At 51.3% G+C, this 21795-nt stretch overlaps 1 protein-coding gene across 1 annotated transcript in view; it reads left to right on the top strand.

Annotated features, from left to right (window-relative positions):
• Window positions 1-80: 80 nt before the first annotated feature.
• Window positions 81-21795, top strand: part of C3H1orf198 (chromosome 3 C1orf198 homolog) — a 33276-nt gene continuing 11561 nt past the window's right edge. Inside the window, exons 1-2 of the mRNA XM_041748979.1 lie at window positions 81-493; window positions 14474-14524. Of these exons, the coding sequence (XP_041604913.1) occupies window positions 152-493; window positions 14474-14524 (393 nt within the window). The 5' untranslated portion in view covers window positions 81-151. The remainder of the gene's footprint in view (window positions 494-14473; window positions 14525-21795) is intronic.

Below are 21795 nucleotides of genomic sequence, written 5' to 3'. Positions count from 1 at the left end.
CTGGGGGCGGAAGGGCGGCGCGCCCCGGGGGCGTGGCGTGGCGGGGGCGTGGCTCCGGGCTGCGGGGGCGGCGCGGGGCGGGGCGGGGCGCGGGGCGGGGTGGGGGGCGGGGCGGGGCGGGGCGGGCGGGGCAGCGGCGGGCAGGCCGGGCATGGCGTCGATGGCGGCGGCTATCGCGGCCTCGCGCTCGGCGGTCATGAGCGGGAACCGGCCTCTGGACGACCGGGAGCGGAAGCGCTTCACCTACTTCTCGTCGCTGAGCCCCATGGCCAGGAAGATCATGCAGGACAAGGAGAAGATCCGCGAGAAGTACGGGCCCGAGTGGGCGCGGCTGCCGCCCGCGCAGCAGGACGAGATCATCGACCGGTGCCTGGTGGGGCCGGGCGCCCCCGCGCCGCGCGACCCCGGGGACCCGGGGGACTCCGAGGAGCTGGCGCGCTTCCCCGGCCTGCGCGGGCCGACGGGCCAGAAGGTGGTGCGCTTCGGGGACGAGGTGGGTGCGGGCGCGGCCGGGCCCTGTGGGCTCCAGGGGCTGCGGAGGAGAAGGCGCGGGGCGGACGAGGGCTGGGGGACGTGCGCCCCGGGGCGGGGCGGGCGGGGCGGGGCGGGGGCCCCCGGGGGGACGGGACAGCCGCGGCGGGAGGCCTCTCCGGAGCCGGCACCGACAGCGCTCGGCGGGGCCGCGCCGGGCCGGGCAGTTCCCCGCAGCCGGAGGCGAGGCGGGGCGGGGCGGGCCCCGGGAACTGCGGGGGATTTAAGCCAGCCGAGCCGAGTTCTGATCCACTCTGCTCCGTAGCTCTATGGCCGTGGGTGACTTTTTTTTTTTTCTTAAAGATTTTGTTTATTTATTCATGAGAGGCAGAGAGAGGCAGACATCAGGCAGACGGAGAAGCGGGCTCCCCGCGGGGCGCCTGACGCGGGACTCGATCCCGGACCGCGGGGTCACGCCCTGGGCCCGGGCAGACGCTCCTCCGCGGAGCACCCGGGCGTCCCGCGACTCAGCCCCTTGGATCCTCGGCGTCTCTGCCCGCCCCGCCCCCGTCCTGCTGTGAACTGGCCCCTGCCCGTCAGGGAAGGCACTCAGGAAATTACCCATGTTAATAATGGTATTTGTGATGAGTTGCTTGGGGCGAGTGAAGTTGTCAAGCAAGGTAAAGAGAAGGGAGAGGCGCCTCCCCGGGTTAGGAGGCCAGACGTAAGAGGTTTCCCAGGTGAGCACGATGTGATGTGCTCACCTGGTGTGGAGGTGAGCACGGAGACCTGTTGTTCTATCAAAACACGAAGGGGTTTGAATGGGCGCCATCAAGCCTTTGCTACATGTAAGGACATCCCTGGGTCTCTGGTCTAGACGCCGAGCCCACACTTCTAGAGGACAGAAAAGCTAGAGCTATACAAGAAAAAACTCTGGGATGCCCTCTTCTAAGTCACAAAGGACTGAGTGTTCACTGCTGCTCAGAAACTTGATCTTTTTCTTTCTGTTTTTTTGTTTCCCTAAAACCCATTTGGTGCCATTAGAATCTGGCCTTTCACGCTAAACTTTTACCATGAAGGGCAAAGTGGAAAGGAGCAAGAAGTATAAAAATGAAGTATACCCATGAAACCCGCACTCTGAAGGCTGGGAGCCTGCAGGAGGGGAGCTGGAGCTTGGCGGGTTTTTTCCCAGGGCGTTGTGGATTGTGAAAGGGATTCTAGTTAATTCTGGATTTTAAAGCTCATTTTCAGGCTTGGGTGTGTTGGGACATTTATCAATACAAAATGTTTGTGGTCGTAAACCCACTTAAATATAATGGGTGTGTGAAGGAGAGAAGTATGCTGCCAGCATTGCCTTATTCTGACAGAACTCAAAGAAAAGTCTCCACTCCATTGGACTTGAAACTCTGAAGGCTTTGCCAGGAAAAACAAGGGTGTGGTAAGCCGGAGGGATGAAAGTATAGGTTCAGAATGTATTTTAGAGCCCAAACATTTTCAGTGTGAAAAAAAATCCATATCTGTATAAAGACATTTGCAGTGTTTGTGCTCAGATTTGGGGATGAAAAAGCAAGCGGCCCCTCTTTGGAAAAGTCATGAGTAAGTAAATAGGAGAGGAAGTAAACCTGTAAGTACTTACAGATGTTGGAGAGTGACTGTCATTTTTCCTTAGCTTGTGTCCAGCTAAGAATATCCACATGCCTGCTCAGCATCAAAAAGCTCTTGCCATATAAGGGCTCAGTATCACTGATAAGGAAAGATGCGGCCAAGTGAATTTTGTACTCAAATTCCGTAACTGGGTGCCAGACTGAGCTGTTTCTGAATTTGTAAACCCCGTGTGATTTAAAAGCAAATGGAACTCCTCACTGTGGTAACAGCATGCCCTTCCAGGAGCCAACCCTCCCGTTTTTTGGAATCGAACTCGGTTTTACAAAACGGCCGAGAGGGTGCCCTGGAATGCCTCTGACCAACTTGAGCAGAGATGGTGGACAGCTAGGGGGCAGCTGAATTTCAGGAGAGGTACTTAGGAACATTGCCTGGGGTCTGTTTTTGCTTACAGTGGCCGTGTGCTTCAATGGCGCTAGGGAGGGTTGTTTTGTTTTGTTTTTTAAAGATTTTATTTATTCATGAGAGACACACAGAGAGAAGCAGAGACATAGGCAGAGGGAAAAGCAGGCTATCTGCGGATAGCCTGATGCAGGACTCGATCCCAGGACCTCGGGATCTCCACCTGAGCCAAAGGCAGATGCTCAACCACTGAGCCACCCAGGTGCCCCAGCACTAGGGAGTTTAAAACGCATTTCCCCAAACCTCCAAGAGGTTGGCACCAGCATAGTTGGTTGTGTCATGCCCAGGGCTGTTCATGGGGGATGGCTGGCTCCTGGACACAGGAGGCGATGGATAAGGGGAGGACTGGTCTACCCGGCTACACTGCTGGACAAAGAGGCCCAGATAGGTGACTCAGGTTTGTCCAAAAGGGCCCTAAACCAGATTGAGTAGGGCACCCTATCCCTTTCCACTTGATCTGGCTCCTGATGTCCCAGGTCCTCCATAGCCTTGTGGAAGAGAGAATGTTCCCCCCGGGGCCCTCCAGCTGCCCCCCGCCCCCAGCAGCTATAGACAGACCTCCTCTGGCGGGTGCTTTGAGTGAATGGGCTCTCTCTAGAGCCACTGTCTGACTCTAGATGATGAGCAGGCACCAGCCTCTTTGTACTTCCAGGAAAGGCCACCCCGTATACTGGGTTCTGAGGGCCTTTCTTAACAGGAGGAGCCTGGGCTCTGTTGGCAGGCTTCGGTTTGAGTTTCGGCTCCCCCATCTCCTGGCTTTTTGACAGAGACTAAATCACAGGCCTCTCTGAGCTGCGGTTTTCTGGCCTCTGTGATGGGAATGGCATTAACGGGATGCTAGGAGAGGTCACGTCCACGAAAGGCCTGTTGTAGCCGCTTCAGGTCAAGAATGCCATTGACCCTTGCACGACACAGGTTTGAAGTGCATGGGTCCACTTATATGCAGATTTTTGGGGTGAAATACAGTACTGGAAATGTATTTTCCTTACGATTTTCTCTATAACATTTTCTCTTTTTCTCACTTTATTGTAAGAATACAGTAAATACACATACAAAATATGTGTTAATTGATTGCTTTTCTTATTGATAAGGCTTCTGGTTGACAGTAATCTCAGTAAATTTTTTGGGAAGTCAGAAGTTACGTGTGGATTTTCAAGTATGCAGGTGTCCCTAACCCCTGTGTCGTTTAGGTGTCAAGTGCGTTATTAGCTAGTCTATCCGTTTCCACTTGCAGAAATCATTATCATGAAACAAAGCCTTTTCTGCTGTTGCATGGAATAAATACATTTCTGCTGTTCTGCTGAGCCTGGAGTCAGCCCGTCAGAGTTGTCCACATGAGAAGGGACTCTGTCCTGGTGGGCTCTGGTGATGTGCCTTGGGGCTCGTGTTTGAAGCTTCACTTTGCTCTGTTCCCAGTGTGACCGTAATGGGGCCTGTTTCCGGATCAGCAGTCACATCAGCCTCCGATTGTGTCCCCTCCCCTTTCAGCTACCCTGAAGAACAAGGACATCATCCTCTCCCCCATCAATAGTAACATTTTTGTATCCCATGTTTTAAGTCAGATCGTGAAATACAGGCTCCAAGTATGACCAACCTCTAGTCATTCTTACATATCCAGGAAAAAATAAGTAGAAAGCTGATTACATATTGGTGGTCATTGATCTTGGTGGCCCTGAGTACGGTCAGGGCTCGGTTCACACATCACCATTGCCTCCGTGGTGGGACTGCTCTGCCTAGGCCAGCATCATGGCATCTGTGTCATTTGTACCCTTGCTGTCTTCTATACAGCAAAAAAAGATCAGGGCTCAGATGCCCCCTCACTGGGATGACCAGCCTGGTAACAGAGGGAGATTGGCTGCTTCTGTGCCTTGAAGCCATGAGGGGACCTGTCAGTTTCCAGATTTTTCCTTGGGAATCAATTCAGCAAATATTTCTCAAAGCCTATTCCATTGGAAACCAGAGGCATTCTAGCTTTAGAGCTGCTTAGGCTGTCTGTAATCTTCACCAGTTTCTTTAAAATCCCCCCCCCCACATGAACATGTGATCTTATTAAAATTTAAACACAAGGTGACCAACCCCTCCTGCCCTCCGTCATGTCCCCAAGCAACTTGTGTGCAGAGAATTCAGACTAGCTGCTGGTGGACTACTACTCTGCTAGTGAAAGAAGAGGAGCACCTGGAGTCCCCAGACCTGGCTTCCATTCCTGGCCATGCCACCAGCAAGGTGCCACCTGCTTAGGGCGTAGGTCTCCCTCTGTGAACTGAGTGGCCCATGAGGTTCCTCTGGTATTCGGTAATGAACATGAAGGCATGTTTGCAAACAGATGCCCTCAGCAGGCTGACTTTCCTGCATTCTTCCTTGAGCAATAAAGTTAGGGAATTTGGCTTACTCTGGGAGATGAGAGGTTTTCATTTTAGAAGGTTTTAGAGATCACTCAGTCTGCCTCTGCTGCTTCCTGTTATCAAATAGGAAAAAAAAACAAAACCCCAGCCTCAAAACTGAATTTTTAGGGATGTGTTGCGGGCCATAAGCAGGTAACCCCAGAAATTTGGCGTGTTTACTTTTCATGGACCTAGTTGTCTCTCTTTCACCTCCTGTAGAGTAGGTGAAGCTGGCCAGGAAGGGGGTTGCCACGTGCCATATGCCAGCCCCCAGGGACCCTGATGATCTGTATTTTGCATGCCACAGAACACAGAGTTTTCAGGCCTTGGAGCCAGACAGCTCCGCCTCCTCTTCAACAGCTTTGCATGACCAGCTGCTGTGGGAAGGAAGTGTGTCTCCTCAGATGCCTGCATCACTCCCCCTCCTGCAGGGATCTAGGGGCTGGGCTGCCCCCATGCTCCTATCTGCCTTCACCTCCTCCTCTGGGGCCAAGCCTTGGCCTCCTTGACTCCCTGATACCCTCCGCATGGCTTGAGGTCAGAACTTCCTTCTGCAGGCCTCCGAGGGCCCCTGCCTTGGCCCAGCCCCACTGCCCCATCTGGCCCTTGCTCCCAGCTGGCTGAAGTCCCTTTCCCTGAAGTGATCTGAGGGGGCTACACCCAACATGGAGCTCAAACTCAATGGCTCTGATCCATGGAGTCACATGCTCTTCTGAATGAGCCAACCAGACACCCCTAGATGTTTGTTTTTTTAAAAATAAACTAAATTGCTGTAAGATATGTAAGATGATGTATATGTATGTTACTGTTAAAAGATCCAGACAATGCAGAAGCAGCATTGTGAAGCAGTTGGTGGTATCTTTATAGAACTTTCCTCAAGTATTCAGTTTTTATCAGATTTGGGTTTGGTTGGATATATGATATCCTGACACAGGACCTGTCACATGTGAGGTCACCTCTTCCCCTTCTGTTTGAGCAGTTTGGCTTTTCCTTTTTTTGGATTTTGGCAAAAAAAACAAAAAACCCCATAATGAGGGAATTTGAGAGTTACTTTCTCAGTCTTTTGGGTTTGTTTTTTTAAGGAAAGTGGTATGTATAATTATGATTCCCACCTTCTGTCTGGTAGAGCCATGCAGTTTTTAGAAAAGATGACTGGGTTCACGTGGCTTTTCATGTCCTTGCATCTGGGGTTCTGTGCCCTGGCTCTGGACAGGAGTTGAGAAGGTGGTGGCCACGAGTCCAGATCTGTTTCCATGGGCCTCAAGGGGGAGGCTGTTGGGCCTCTCCCACAGGCTTCCCCTTCCTGACCGATGGTTCTTTGCCCAGAGAGCACCTGGCCTGCTACCCCATGTAGGGGAAGAAGGGTGTTGAACAGGTGAGCCCTCCTGGTGGGTTAAGGCAGCCACACAGGCCGTCTCCCTAGCTCCTGTGGGAGGGTGACCCAGGGGCTGCCACAGAACGGACTTTGGAAAAGAAATTTAATGATTTATTCACTGTCACACAGGGAGAGACAAGGCAGAGCTGAGAAGCATGTTGGCAATCTAGAACCCTTTCATTGACAGGAGTCCCTTTCACGCTCATAAGCAAGAGATTCCCTTAATACTGGAGGAAAAAAAAAATCCATTTTTCTGAAAGGCAAAGGAGGGCCTGGTCTGTTTAAACATCCCACTCATTTTCTGTTTTTTTTTGTTGTTTTGTTTTGTTTTTCCCGCAAAACTATCATCTGCCCCCCTGCTCCCATTACCATGATGGCACCGAGCTTTCGTTTCTGCCCTTGTCTTGGGGGCCAGGGCCCCTGAATTTGTATTCACGGTGGAAGCTGCTTGCTAGATCAGTCCTAGCTGCCTTTGTCTTGTTGGGCTGCAGTTTTGTCCTTGCATTTATGGAAACCCTCTTATCTCAGCGGAGTTAAATATATTACAAGTCAGGAGGAGAAGCATCGATTCCATAAATACATAAATAAAAGTCCCTAAAAAGAAGCAGTTGGTAAAAAAAAGGGGGGGCATATCTTAATCGTTCTTCCTCCCCCACTTTTTAAAAAAGCAAACTTTGTTTTTTAGAGCAGTTTTAGGTTAACAGCAAAACAGAGCAGAAAGTACAGAGATTTCTTCTATACTCCCTGTCCCCACACGGGCACAACCTCCCCCGCTCTGACACCCCTCGGGGCGGGGTATCTGCTACAGTGGATGAAGCCCCACGCTGCATGAGCCTCGCCCGGAGTCCGTGGGCTACATCAGGGTTCCCTCGTGGTGTGTGCATCCAGTGGGTCCAGACAAAGGTATAAAGACGTATCCACCGTCAGAGCATCGAGCGGAAGAGTTCACTGCCCTCAGAGCCCTCCATGCTCTGCCCCTCATCCCTCCCATCCCTCACCCCTGGCAGCCACCCATCTTTGTTTGTTTTTATTATTTTGTTTTTTATTTTTAAGATTTTATTTATTCATAGAGACACAGAGAGAGAGAGAGAGAGAGAGAGAGAGAGACAGGCAGAGACCCAGGCAGAGGGAGAAGCAGGCTCCATGCAGGGATCCTGATGTGGAACTCGATCCCGGGTCTCCAGGATCACACCCTGGGCCGAACGTGGCGCTAAGCCGCTGAGCCACCCGGGCTGCCCGGCCACCCATCTTTGTACTGTCTCCGGACTGGGCCTTTTCCGGGTTGCCATACAGTTGGAGCCACAGAGTACGTAGCCTTTTCGGGTTGCCTTGTCAGGTAGCAATATGCGCTGGAGGCCCTTCCGTGTCTTTCCAGGGCCTGGAGCTCAGTTCTTGTTAGCGCTGAGTAACGTTCCATTGTCTGTGTGTACGGTAGTTCGGCCGTTCACCTGCTGAGGCCATCAGGGTTGCTTCCAGGTCTTGGCCACCGTGAGTGAAGCTGCTGTGAACATCAGCAGGTGTTTGGGAGGATGTAATGTTTGAACGTGTTTGATTAAATATCACAGTGTGGGCTTGTCTCACCTGTTTTAACCGTGTGACCATCTCTCTGAGGTCCAGACTGGCACCAAGCAGCTCACTGGGAGGGGAGTTCCTTTCCTGTCTCCTTCCCAGGCTCTGCTGTCTCAGCCCGATTTCTCTGACCTCCAGTATTCACAGGTGAAATTTACCCTTGACTCAAGATGCCACCGTACCTGTCAACTAGAAACTCCTCTACTTTATGGGCTTCAGGAGCGCAGGGAGGATTTAGGGTTTGAGGGACCCCGGCACCGCTTGTGAATTGTTCAGATCTATCCATGGGACGCTCAGGGGTTGGGATTCCAACTTTTGTAAGCCCTGAAACTGAGCGAACCGGGCACCATATTCCGACATTCTGGGGCCGTTGTGATCCTAGCAGACAGGAGTGTTTACTGTTGGCGGTCGCACACCTACTGTAGCTCTGCAGCGCTGGCACCGGACGTGCAGTGCAGTTGTTTTGTCTGTAATCTTTGAATGCCGGGGAAGAATAAAGAAATACATGTTTTTAAATGGGATTCTTCTTGCAGCCTGTTAGGAGACTGGGATTTGCCTCGGTGGATTATACTAACGCACAGAGCCATGATCTTGCCCGCTCCAAAGTAGAGAGGGAGACAGCTGGCCCAGAAAACCTGGGGCTTGTGAGAGCTGCACGAACCCTGGGTTGCTTTAGTAGGAGTCACTGTTTGGGGATGACGAGAGCCACCTAGCAGTATTGATGGAGGGTACCCCTGCACGTGGGGTGGACCCCCGAGCCCTGGAGGCCCACGGGCACCAGCAGCCTGCTGTGGCTGTGTGGCCACATGCTCACGATGGGCAGAGCTGCTGGCCCTCAATGGACTGGCTGCCTGAGAGTTACCTGTGGAGTTGTTAGCATTGTCAAATCACGCCAGGTGAGAGCTACGGATTCTGCCTATTATCATAGCACCCTAGGTGATGCCGATTTACAGCCAGGTCTGGGGACAGTGAACAGCTAGGGTAGGGGGCCCTCTCGAGAGAGCCTTGAGTCCGGTGTCCATGAATAGTGCCTGTGTGAAACCTGGGCCAGTGAGCACCCAGGAAGGGACCATTCCCATCAACTGCCTCAGACAGGTGTGCCACAGAGAGGGCATCCACGAGAAGGTGTGGTTTGTTCAGGCCCAGGTGGCAGATGGGCCTGCAGCCTTCAGGGAAACCCAGAGGGTAGGCTCGACTTCCCACATGCTGCAGGGTCTCCGAAGTCAGCTCTTTCCATGTTCCAGGGAAGGTGCTACTTCCTGTCTGCTGGCTGCTAGTGGCCTGGCTTTGTGCAGTGGTGGCGGTGGGCAGGAAACGCTCAGAGGTCACCTCAGAAAGCCCATGCCTCTGGGTTGGCTTCCTTCAACGGGCAGATCTGTGAGCGACCTCAGGGACAGCCAGCGCAGGCCGTGCTGTCCACAGATGCTATCGGTCCCATCCTTGAGATGCAACAATACAAATTCACTGGCCTGGCCTTGGAAGTGGAAAAACAGTTATGAAGAGTAAATGCTCAGTACTCTCTAATCCAGTTCATTAAGAGGGAAAGTTAATAATTGTAATATTTCCTCATGTTTGAAATCAACTTTAAGTCCAGAGTTTCTCATTTTAGAATAATTTTGGAATAGTTATGACTTATACAGAGGAATTGTACCCAATTATAGAGGAGTTACTCATAACGAAGCAATTTTAAAAGCAAAATTACCAAAATCACTTTATTTTTTATTTTTTTACCAAAATCACTTTAAAGTTGAATTGCAGAATTTGCACTTCATGTCAAATATGGTGAATTTCAGTGTGTTCAATATCGGTGGCAGCCCTGAATGTATTAGTCACTGTTTAACATCTGGTTCCAGTGAGTGGGGGTGGGGTGGGGTCGGGGGTTGCAGCTCTGACGTGTAGCATTTGCTGATTGTTTGGGGCCCATGGAGGAGCAGAGCATGTTGCAAGTGGTTTTTTAGGTTCTCAGAAAAGCCCAGTAGTAAACCCCTACCTCCACAGGCAGCATCAGCCTTCAGAGTGGGACATTGCTACAGTGGATTAACCCTACGCTGACACATGGTTATTGTGTAAAGTCCGTGGTTGGCACTGGGGCTTGCTCTTGCAGTACATTCTGTGGGTTTTGAGAAGAATGTCCATCACTACAGTATGGTGCAGAGTATTTTCACTGCCTTAAAATCTTCTTTGTTCTGCCCTCCCTTCAACTCTGGCAACCACTGATCTTTGTACTGCCTATAATTTTGCCTTTTCCAGAATGTCGTACAGTTGGACTCATCCAGTGTTGCCTTTTCAGATTCCTTTATTGTGGGAATATCTACATAATAGAAAATGTACTGTTCTAACCATTCTTAAGTAGACGTTTAGTACATTCCCACTGCTCTGCAGCCATTACCACTGTCCATTTCTAGAACTTTTCCATCACCTCAGCCAGAAACTCTGAATGCATTAAACAATAATAACTTCCCATTCCTCCCTCCCCTGGTAAGCTCTATTCTGCTTTCCATCTCCATGAATTTGCCTGGTCTAGGTACCTCAAATAAGTGGAATCATGTAATATTTGCCCTTTAGTGACTGGCATAATCATTTAGCACAATGTCCTCAAGGTTTGCTTGTAGCTGGTGTCAGAATTTCCTTCCTTTTGAAGGCTGAGTAGGATTCCATTGTATGGATTTGCCACCTTTTGTTTATTCATCTGTTGATGGACATCTGTGTTCTATTCACATGTTGGCTACTACTAAAGCTGCAGCTAGCTCTGTGTACAAGTGTCTGTTCAAGTGCCTCCTTTCAGTTCTCTTGGCTGTATCTCTAGGAGTAGAATTTCTAGATCTAATGGTAACTCTGTGTTTAATTTTTGTGTATGTGTGTGTGTGTTTAATTTTTTTGAGGAACTGCTACACTGTTTTCCACAGTCGCTACACCATTTCACTTTCCCAGCAGTGGTGCATGAGGGCTCCAAGGGCTCTAGTTTCTTCACATCCCTGCCAACACTTGTGATTTTTCATCCTTGTGGGTATGGAGTATATTACTTTTGTTTATAAGACAGTATGTGTGTGTGTCTTGAAGATTTTATTTACTCATTTGGGTGGGGGGGCAGGGCAGAGGGAGAGAGAGAGAGAGGGAATCTCAAGCAGATTCCATGCTCAGCACAGAGCCTGATGTGGGGCTCGATCTCACGACCCTGAGGACCCTGAGATCACGACCTGAGCTGAAACCAAGAGACTCAACCAACTTAGCCACCCAGGTGACCCTAATACAATGTGTTTTAATTGTGCTTATGTAACTTAATTTCTACCAATGGCTATATTTAACAGCAGGTTCAAAAAATTCCTGAACATTTCACGGACCACTTTCTGGAGTTGGTGCAGCCTCACTCCACCACACTGCTAGCTGCAGCCAGTACAAATGTCTGGGGCCCACAGAGATCTTAAAAACACTCAGGCATCCATCTTTTACTGAATAGTAAAGCAAATGCTGGAGATTTTGTGTGAGTATGCATTCTGGTACTTTGAGCAGAGAAATAGCTATTCTTTTCTTTTCTTTTCTTTTCCTTTTTTTCTTTTCTTTTCTTTTCTTTTTTTAAGATTTTATTTACTCATTCATGAGAGACAGAGAGAGAGGCAGAGACATAGGCAGAGAGAGAAGCAGGCTCCCCGCAGGGAACCTGATGTGGGACTCAATCCCCAGGACTCCAGGATCATGACCTGAGTTGAAGGCAGGTGCTCAACCACTGAGCCACCCAGGTGTCCCTGTTTGTTTGTTTTTTAAAGATTTTATTTATTTATTCATGAGAGACACACACAGAGAGAGAGGCAGAGATACAGGTAGAGGGAGAAGCAGGCTCCATGCAGGGAGCCCGATGTGGGACTCGATCCCGGGTCTCCAGGATCAGGCCCTGGACCAAAGATGGTGCTAAACCTCTGAGCCACCAGGCTGCCCCCCCCCCCCGCCCCTTTTTATTAAGCACCTTTCCTGTTAGGTGAACAATGTGTTGAGTGAACATTTTCCAGTAAGAGGGAGCCTGGGCCTCTCGGATGTCAGAGGAGAGAAGACTTGGTATATGTCCATCCTGCAGTCCTTGGAGCCACACGAGCCTGAGCAGAGCCTCCCACATGTTGTGTTGGCCTCTGATATTTCCAGGGACTGTATGTCCTATGGCTCTTGGTGGCATCCCCTCTGCTTTTTGTGCTGCTTTTTTGGGATCTAGTGACTTCTGGGCTTCTTTCTGTGCTGTGCTCCAGAGAAGAAATAATTTCTAGAGAGGTGCAGCATTGTCTGTGGCACAAACGTCCCTTATGGGGAGGAATTTGTGAGGACTCTTGGCCAAATTAGAACCCCACTCCATGACATCTCGTGGTCTAAGTGGCAGATGTGTTTTGATGCCTTGGTAGTTTCAGATCTTGAGCACCAGGGCAGCAGGTGGGGACCCTTCAAGCCACCCTACATACAGCATGTGTGAGCATCCAAACCATGTGCCTGGCTACATTTTGGTTGCCTGCTGGTCATCGTGGGAGAGAAGAAAGAGAACACCGTGTGTGCATGTACTGCCACCAGGCAATTCTGATGCCATTTTGCATCCAGCTGCCTGGAGAGCCTGTTCCCAATGCTGCAGTGTGCAACCACGGCTGACATCAGAGCTGCAATAACATTTTTGCTTGGCATGTTTATTTTTGTTAAGCGTTTTATTATTTTTTATGAGCTCAGAATTGCAGAAATCTAAGGAATTTGCCCCTTGACTGAGTTTCTTGCTGGAGCAAACAAAAAACTATTGACTTGACACCAAGTTGGGAGAAATCACAGTGTGACCCTCTCTCTGTCTGCGACCCCTTTGGAATGTCAGCTAATATGCAGGCTGCAACCACTGGTGAGTGCATGCTCCAGGCTCAATCTCTGGTCCTCTGAGTCTTACACTCATTTTCCTGGCAAAGCCAAAAGCCTTATTTTAATTTTTGCCGATTTCAGCTGTATATCTAATATATAAGGACAGATTATACCACACGATAAGGGGATCCAGCGCCAAGGTTCCTGTGACCACTGGGTCTGCCCCCTTGCCTCCCTTTGCCTCCTCACTCTCCTGACCCTTCCTCTGTCCACTGAGGTGGCCACTGGGCTGTCCCATGTCTGGGTAGAAGGAGCACAGAGGGACCTGGGTGGCTCAGTTGGTTAGCATCTGCCTTTGGTTCAGGTCATGAAACTGGTGTTGAGCACCCTGTGACAGTCAATGGGAGTACTTCTCCGCCTGCCCCTCCCCCTGCTTGTGCTGTCTCTCTCTCATAAAGAAATAAAATCTTTAAAAAAAAGAGCACATTTGCCAATTGATTTCCCTTTACCTACCCCCACCCCCCACCCCCAGACCCAGAGCCGGGACACCCGAGGCTGGGCTGCAGGCCTCCCTCCCAGCACAAGGGCTCATTTGCTCACATTCCTCCAGGCAGCCCACTTCCATTTTTGGAGGGACAGAGGAGTTGAGGAGTAACTTGGGTTTAGCTGGAATTCCGCTGGAGGGGCAGTGGCCCATGTTCCCTCTCATTGGTTGTGTTTCCCACCGCCAGGAACATCAGGGCTGAGGCTGAGGGAGGGGGGTTCAGAGGCTGAGGTGGGGACGGCATGGGCTACTGTGGACCCCATTTGCCTCACAGAGGAGGGTAGAGCCTCATCTACCTCTGGGGGCAGGGAGCACCTCTGTGGGGAGGATTTCACTTCCTGGGAGTGCTCTATGGAAGGAACATGTCAATTTAAAATCCCTTATCCCATGTTCAGTCTGCATCGCCCAGTATGTCCCAACTTTCAGTTCAGAGGAGATCCCTAGGAGAAGTGAGGCACGGATGAGAGACATTTGCTGGCACAGGGAGGTGGCTAGGGACCTGGAGGGCCAGCCAAGAGAAGGCAGTCTTTGCCATCACTTGTTTATTAGGCCAGGGAGCAGAACGTAGCAGAGCCACGGCCAGATTCTTGGTTACTGCTCCAAAGGGCTCTTTCCGTCGTGTTCTGTTGGTGATGGTGAGAGTGTCACAGCTCTCACTCTTAAATGGGCACCTGCATTAAATTGGCATGTTCTTCATTGACCTTGGTGGGCAGTGCCTCTCAGGTCTCTGGGGGCCCGAGGGGATGGCGGGGGCTCAGCTGCGTTGGTACTGCCCAGAGGATTACTGCCTGATGTTCTGATCGTTGGTTACTTCATTTGATCATCACAACCACCCTGCAAGGGAAGCTTGATTCTCCTCTTACAGATCAGAGAAACAGGCTCAGAGGGCTGCGTCCTCTTCCCATCATGGCCTCGTGTGCAGTCACTGGTAGAGGCCTGAGCCTGTAAAGCCCCTTGCCCTTTCTGCTCACATCCCCATCATCAAGTCCCCAAGGGGCCTCCCAGACAGTCATTGAGCAACCTTTTGACTGGGGTGCCCTGGGGTGTGCCTGGCTGCCTCCACTGGAAAGGTGAGGGCAAAGCCAAACTGAGGAGGTCAGCACATGCTATGCAGACAAGCCAAACATCAGGCTTGCTCCAAGCTGGGAGCTGGGATGAGTCCTAAGGTCTGTTTTCCCTGTGGCCTTGGGTGGATGTTTGCATGGTGTATGTTTGGGTTTGGGTTTCATATTTATTCTTGAATTTTTATTTTAGGACATAACTTGGCAAGATGAGCACTCAGCCCCTTTCTCCTGGGAAACGAGGGTAAGTTGGATTAAATTTAGATTTGTTTGTCCTTTTAAGAAAGAATTGTATAGTCCTCTGTTTTTCTTGTAGCACTGCATGGACTCAGAAGGCAGGGGCCCTGCTGCCTGGCTGCAGGTGATGCACTTCTGCTAGTGGAAGAAGATAGGAGGGGAGAGGGCTGGGATGGTTAGAATGGTGTGGGGCTGTGATGGAATTAAAGTGGTCGTCAGTACCAGCAGCCAGGGCCCCCCAGTGCCCTTTGACTAGGGTCCCAGCCATCCTGGGAAAGAGGGTCAGCCCTGTTGGGGGTTTTCTCTGCTCTTCCTTTTGCCCCCCAGGACTCAGCACTTTGGGAGGGGCACTCTGCAAGACAGAGCTTGTGGAGGGAAGCTTTTGGGGTGTGGGATGGGGGGGCAGCTGCTTTTATTAAAATGAACTCAATAGGGCCAGGAAGTTGGGTAGGTGTGGGGGCAGGAGAGACACAGTGGCAGGGACAAGGCTGCAGATCCATCAAGATTGCCTGGAGGAGGAGTCAGCTCAAAGGTGCTGGAACCTGAGGGTGCAAGAAGAAAGGGAAAGACCTCTTTGCGCCCTATGGAGTTGAAGGGGCAGTGGGACCACATGGACAGGTGTTAGCGAATACAGCCCAACCTGGAACTCCTAGTCACTTATTTACTATCATTATTATTTTGGATGTTGATTATTTATTGCCAGAGTTGCCTAGCAGTGTCTAGCTTAACTGATTTTAATGCATTTCCCTGAGCCTCCCTAGTTGCCCCAGTAGAAGTGCATTAATAAGGAGCAAAAGGACCAAAAAGCAAGTGTCTGTAACCCACAGGAAAGAAGGAAAAAGACCAGGATTCTAGAACATTTAGTGCTGTGTTGGAGAGCTCTTCCTATAATAGGAGTAACAAAGACAGCAGTGTGCCTTAGTTCACCTTGAGGTCACACCAGGACTTTGAGGTGCCAAGACTTGCAGGCACTTGTCTTGGTTTTCTGCTAGGCTCACATCACTTGTCCCAGAAGAAGTGGGCATCCAGGGAGCATGCGGAGGGTTGAGTCAGAGTGGGGGCAAAGCAGTAAGGAGGTCTACAAGACACCTGAGAGGTCCTCATGTGGGGTCTGTGTCTTAAAATCAAAGATCTGACAACGTTCTTATGGATGAGGACAGCACTTGGTGAGTGACTGTTGGTGCCAAGTGACCCGAGCTGTCCTGGGGATGGGAAAGAGCATGAAATGGTCCTCACAGGAGAGCTGGGAGATGGTTTTGAGAGTATGTGGTATTAATGCAGATGCACATGTTCATCTGGCGGGCACAGATTCCTTCCGCCTTCAGAGTACCTTCCCCTGGGGTCCTGAGCATTGTGCAGTAAAGATGCAAACACCTGCGTCACACACGTGTCCTTTTTTACCTAGATCTGTGCAGAGGGCAAACTGAGTGAAGCCGGGGTCTCCCTAGGGATCTGGATGCTGCTTGAAGGATATCAAGGAGCAGCCTGGAAATACAGGAGCCCCTAAAACCAGTGAGGAACCCTCGTCTAGTCACACTGGGAGGGAAGCTGTGGGTGGGTAGAGAGTACATGAGCACACTGGCAGTCAGCCAGGACCCTCGGTCTTCCTAGAGGGGCTCCTCAGTGAGGAACTGGGAAACCCTGCAGGTGATCCCTAGTGATAAGAAGCAAATAGACCCTCTGCCAGTTGGGAACGAACAGCCTGGGATTCAGTGTCCCAGAAAGCGACACAGAGTATCCTGGACTGGGTCCTCTGTTTGATGATATCACAGTGATAAAGGCACGGAGGTCAAAAGAGTTATAACATCCTAAGCCCTAAATCCATCTTGTGCCCCATGGGAATATCTGCTCTATTAAGAATTTACCTTGTGAAATGTTCCCGAATCTGCTATTTGTGAGATGGGACATTCCATCTATTATTAACTTGTCGCAGATGACATTCTGGGACAAGGATGGGCAGTGGCAGGGGCGGGTGCAGAGATGAGGCTCAGCCACTTGGGGCCAGCCTGCGGCACAAGTGTCTCCAGAACAAGGACAGCAAATAGGATCAAGGATTACACCCATGCTGGTGCTAAGTGTCTGCAGTTGCCAGCCACGTCTCTTAGGAATCCGGTCAGTTGAGAAGCCTCCAGAAGTTAATAGGTGTTGCCCACTTAGCCCAGACTCAGCTTACTGGCGGGCTCACTTGGGGTCCTCAGCTTTTAGTTTGATCTCTTGAGATTGGATTTAAATAGCTGAGTGTTAGAACCTTACAGAGGCAAATAGCAACCCAGAGAACAAAGAGGCTCGTTGCTACCCTGTCTTCACAAGTGAAGGTCGAGTTCTAGAAGGATCCACCACTCACCTCCCCAGCCCAATTCAGAGTGTTCCAGCTCTGTCACACTGCCTGAGGACTTCTAGACTGGTGATAACCTCTTTGCAGAGCTGCGAACAGGAGGTGGCTTCAGGCACGGCGGCTCCGATCTCCCGGTGCAGGATTTGGAGCTCAGATGTGGGTTCTTGCTCTCCCTCGTTTGACACCGCCTTATCTCCATCAGTTATCTGTTGATGCATAACAAACCACCCCACAGCTTCATGGACCAAAGCAGATATTTCTTTGCCCATGATTCTGGGGCTTAGCAGCGTGGGCCGGGCTCAGCCGGCTGTTGTTCTGTTGGCCTTGACTGGGATGGCTCATCTGTCATCCGACAGCCGTCTCGTGGAAGCTGGCTGCTCCAGGATAACCTTCCTTCTGTGTCCAGCTGGTGCTGGCTGTCAGCTGGGCCCTGGGTTCCCAGTGAGCCAGCCTGGGCTTCTTCACGTGGTGGTGGAAGAGTCCCCCAGGGCCGAGCGCAGAAGCCTCCAGGGCCTCATGAGGCTCAGGCTGGCAAATCGCCCTGTGTCGCTTCTGCTTTGTTCTGCTCATATTGAGGCACGGTCCAGCCTGGATTCAAGGTGTGAGGAAATAGACCACAGCTCTTGGTGGCGAGTAGCCGAGAATTTGTAGCAGTTTGTTTATTTAAAAAAATGTTTAATTTGAGTGTAGTTGACATGTAGTCATCTTTAAGCCAGGATTTTATGCCCTGGCAGCCGTGACACTGAGTCCTTTCATTCAATTGTTTATCCATTATCTATTTTAAATTAATTTTCATTTTTAATTTAAAAATACACATAACAAAAAACTGACCATCTCAGCCATTTCTCGGTGGACAGTTCATGGCATTGAGTACTCGGCATTGTGGGGCAGCTATCACCAGCCTCTATCCACAGAACTCTTCGTCCTGCAAAACTGAAACTCTGTCCCCTTTTAAACAGCTCTGCTTTCCTCCCCTAGCACCTGGCAGCCACCCTTCTACAGTCTGTCTCTGTGACATCATCCAGCGACTTGCAGAAATTCAGTGGACATTTATTATACATCCACTCCTTGTCAGACATTCTACTTAAGGCTCAGAGATGAGTAAACACTTCTGCACTTGAAAAATAGTCCAGAGAGTGAATGGCTTCATTTGGTGGCAAAACTCATGCGGGAGAAAAGCTTTAGCAGCATATTCCCTCTGTCATTTTTACCCATTCCCATGACACATATTTACACATGTGATACACGTACAAGCTCCTGCTTCCCTCCATGTATTCAGTTCAACAGACTTTTTTGTTCCTTCTCTTTTTCTTCCTTCCTTCCTTCCTTCCTTCCTTCCTTCCTTCCTTCCTTCCTTCTCCCTTTCCCTTTCCCTTTCCGGATTTATATATTTATTTTAGAGGGAAGAGAGCGCATGCACACAAGTGGAGGGAGGGGCATAGGTGGAAGCAGACTCCACTGAGCACGGAGTCCAGACGTGGGGCTCAATCCCACGACTCTGAGATCATGACCTGAGCTGAAATCAAGAGTTAGATGCTTAACCCGGTGAGCTACCCAGGTGCTCCCAGTTGATCAGATGTTTAATGAGTGCTGGCTAAGTACCCAGCTCTTTCTCTGCTCTGACTTCATAGCCCTTGATAGATCAGCTGAGGCCGGGGTAGGCCTGACCCAAGGTCACAATGCTTGGCAGAACTGAGAATGTCAGGGATTTGGGGGTTCTTGGCTGATTGTTCTGGGCTCCTTGCTTTAGGCCAGCCCATGGTGGTCCCACCTACAGAGAATGAGCTGGCACTGTGCTTGGGACCTGGGGTCCCTGCCCCAGCACAATGCAGCTCTGATCAAGAGAGCCTGGTGCCCCCGTTTCTCTGCCTTCTCCCATCATGGAAGGGAGGCTCAGAGGGAGAACTGCTTTTCATTCCCTGCCCCCGCTAGGGGTGAGTGGCAGTGATCTTTCTCACTCATCTACCAGCTTGGTGGGTGAGCTGGTGGAGGGGGTGCCCCTGGGCCCCCACAGTGGATTCCTCTCTCATGCTACTGATATTTCAAGAGGAAAAAACTCAGCACTTGGAACGCTCCAGAGAGGGAGGCAGGGAGCAGAGAGGATTCTTGGCATTCCCCAGTGGGTCTGGGCTGGGGAATTTAGAGGAGATGCCTGCAGAGGCAGGTCAGGCCCTGGCACTGGGTCACTGGGCTCTAGGGACACTCCCCCGCCACCACCACTGTGCTGCCCCTTTCCCTGCTCCCTCCTGGCTGTCTGGCTTTCTTCTGTCCATCTTGGCGTCTTGGTCCCCGTCCCACGGTGCACTGCCTGTTGGGAATGATAAGTCGGCTGATGGGAATTGGTTCCTTGATTCCTTTCATATCAAAAGGTCTCTGAGGGCCAATATAGACCATTCCCAGAGTAGGGTGGCCTTCCAGCCCCTTCTAGCGCCTTCTTGGGAAGAATAGTAAGCACTTATGAGCCTTTGTGCTGAATATTTGAAAAATCAGTGAGTGATGTCATGGCTCCTATGTGCTGTGCCCTGAGTCAGATGCTTGCACACACATTGAATTCTTTCAGGCCTGGGAGGTCAGTGTCACTGTTCCTGCTGTGGGTCAGGATTTCGGCAGGGGCTCAGAGAGGATGGTGACCAGCCGGCAGCTCGAACTGATGGGGAGAGTTGGAGCTCGGGTCTGCCTGGCTTGCAGGTGGCTCCTGCCCCTGGGGGACAGAAGAACATTCCATCAGGATGTTCTGTGCATAGGGGAGGGCCTGGCTTCTAGCCAGTGGCTCTGTGTGGCTGTCCCTCCTCACTGCCAGCAGGACTTTGAGGAGCACGGTAACATAGAGCCCCACTGTGCTGCCATCTAACTCCTGTGCGGCTTGTGATCTCTTGGCCTTCCTCACCGAACCCCCCCCCCACCCCGTCTCTGCCCAGCTGTCAGATCTCCCTCCTCCTTGCCCTCCGACTGTCTGTGCTGTCCCGTGCTCACCTTCCTGAGACCCAGAGTGGACCCTGTGACACCTTGACCTTTCCTGGGTCTCTGTGTATGGAGTAATGTGTCCCTTCCCTCAGCCCAGCGGCCTCAACCCTGTGCCTCTGACGCCTGGGGTCTTTCCTGCTCATATGTCCTATGCCCCTCAGCCCTGTCCCCCAGGCACTGTGCTCTCCTGCCCCAGCGGCCATGCTCTTTCCTGCCTCAGTGCCTTTGCTCAGCCCCCACCTCAACCATTTGTGAAGGTCCAACCTGTCCTCCATACCCGCTACAAGCTCAGGTTCTTATGATTCTCCCCATCATGGTGTTGAGTGGCTCCTGCACCGCCCCCCATCTGTGCTGAGCACCTTTGGTGCCTTCTCTCATGTGAGCCTCACAACAACCCCATTTTACAGGCAAGGAAATCAAGGCATAAAGCGAGGGATGTGGACTAGACATCCAAGCCTGTGTGCATAACCTGCGTGGTAGCTCCTATGTTGCCTCTTAGATGAAGACATGGCATTCCTGTCGTCTGCATGAGAGGGTGAGCCGTTGGAGGGCAGAGGCTGTGATTTGTCCCCAAACCTTATAATCCCAGGACCTGGGACCCCTGTGCTCTCAGCACTTGTTGGTCCTCAGTTGGGTTTCCCCAGGTTCCTTCTGCCCGACATACGGACACCGTGGACCGGAGCAGGATTAATCCATGCATCTGGAAGTCCCCTTGCTCCCTAGGAAGAGTATAGGAGGATATTATCTAGTCCCTGGTCCGAGCCTGTGCCCTGAGATTTGGGGCAGGGAGTCCACCAGGATGGAAGGTCTTGCTTGGAGGGCCTGACATTCCCAGTGTCCAGTGGCCAAGTCATGCTGTGCCTTCCCTATCAGGCTGTCACTTACTAGTTTTGTGATTCCGAAAGTTTTTCATATCTTCCCCAACTCTTCCTTCTTTGAAGGAGGAGGTGGAGAGATTAGATGCTAAACGGTTTATGGATTTATTCAGATTTGCTCCAGTAAACTATTATATTTCCTGACAACGTTTCTGCAGGCTTTGTCTTAACAATTTAGATCTGTCGGAGGCTGCCAAGCCAAACAGTTAGTTTTGGCTGCATGCACTCCCCTTTTACTGAAATATTACACATTCCTCTCCAGTGAGTGGGGTGTAAAAATAGATACTGGGCTCAGTTGTGGTCTTTCTGTTTTTAGAACGGACATGGCCAGCTGAGACCCAGTTCCCCACATGGGGTGACTGACGCCCAGTCCTGGCTTGGCTGGACAAAGCCCTCCCGCGCATCCTCCCTAGGGCTTCAGCTGGTGCCAGGGATGTTGGGGGTGGGCTGTCACCACGACTCCCCCATGTCCTGTCTCAAAGATTGCGTGCAACCGCAGAGTTGGGTCCTTCCCCCCAACCCCCGCCCCGACTTCCTGTCTGTACCCAGGGCAGGCAAGCAGGAGCTCTGACTCCTCAGCTGTGTCCTCCTGCGAGGCCCTTGCTGAGTGTTCCTTGGTGCTGGGGGACGGGATGGGCATCACTTCCCTTTCCAAGGGCACTCTCTCTTAGAAAAACAGCCCTTTTTTCCAGAAATAAGGAAATGGCACCTGGAATATCCTTGTCTTTCCACTTCGAGGTGCTCATCACAGGGTCTAGAGGGCACCTCCCCCCCCCAACTATACCTGTCAGTTTCAACGAGGCAGGGCTGTCCCCATCCCGCTCACTGATTTGTTGCAATGTCAGGCCCCATCTCTCAGAACCTCCAGTATGGCATGACCTTCGAAGGCATGGCAGGAGGTGAGGGGGACGGAGTCCCCACCAGTCCCAGAACTGCAGGCTCTGGGAGAGTCCACAGGACAGGACAGTGGCTCGGCTGTAGTACTTGTGGGGAGCCTTGCAGCCCAGACTCCAGGGCCGGACACTGGGCACTCAAAATAGGGGTTCCAGACTAGCATTCACTCTGGCTCTGCTCTCCTGGCAGAGACACTCCCTACATGTCTCA

Source organism: Vulpes lagopus, chromosome 3, assembly GCF_018345385.1.
Source record: "Vulpes lagopus strain Blue_001 chromosome 3, ASM1834538v1, whole genome shotgun sequence".
NCBI lineage: Eukaryota > Metazoa > Chordata > Mammalia > Carnivora > Canidae > Vulpes > Vulpes lagopus.
This window is presented reverse-complemented; position numbering and strand designations above follow the sequence as displayed.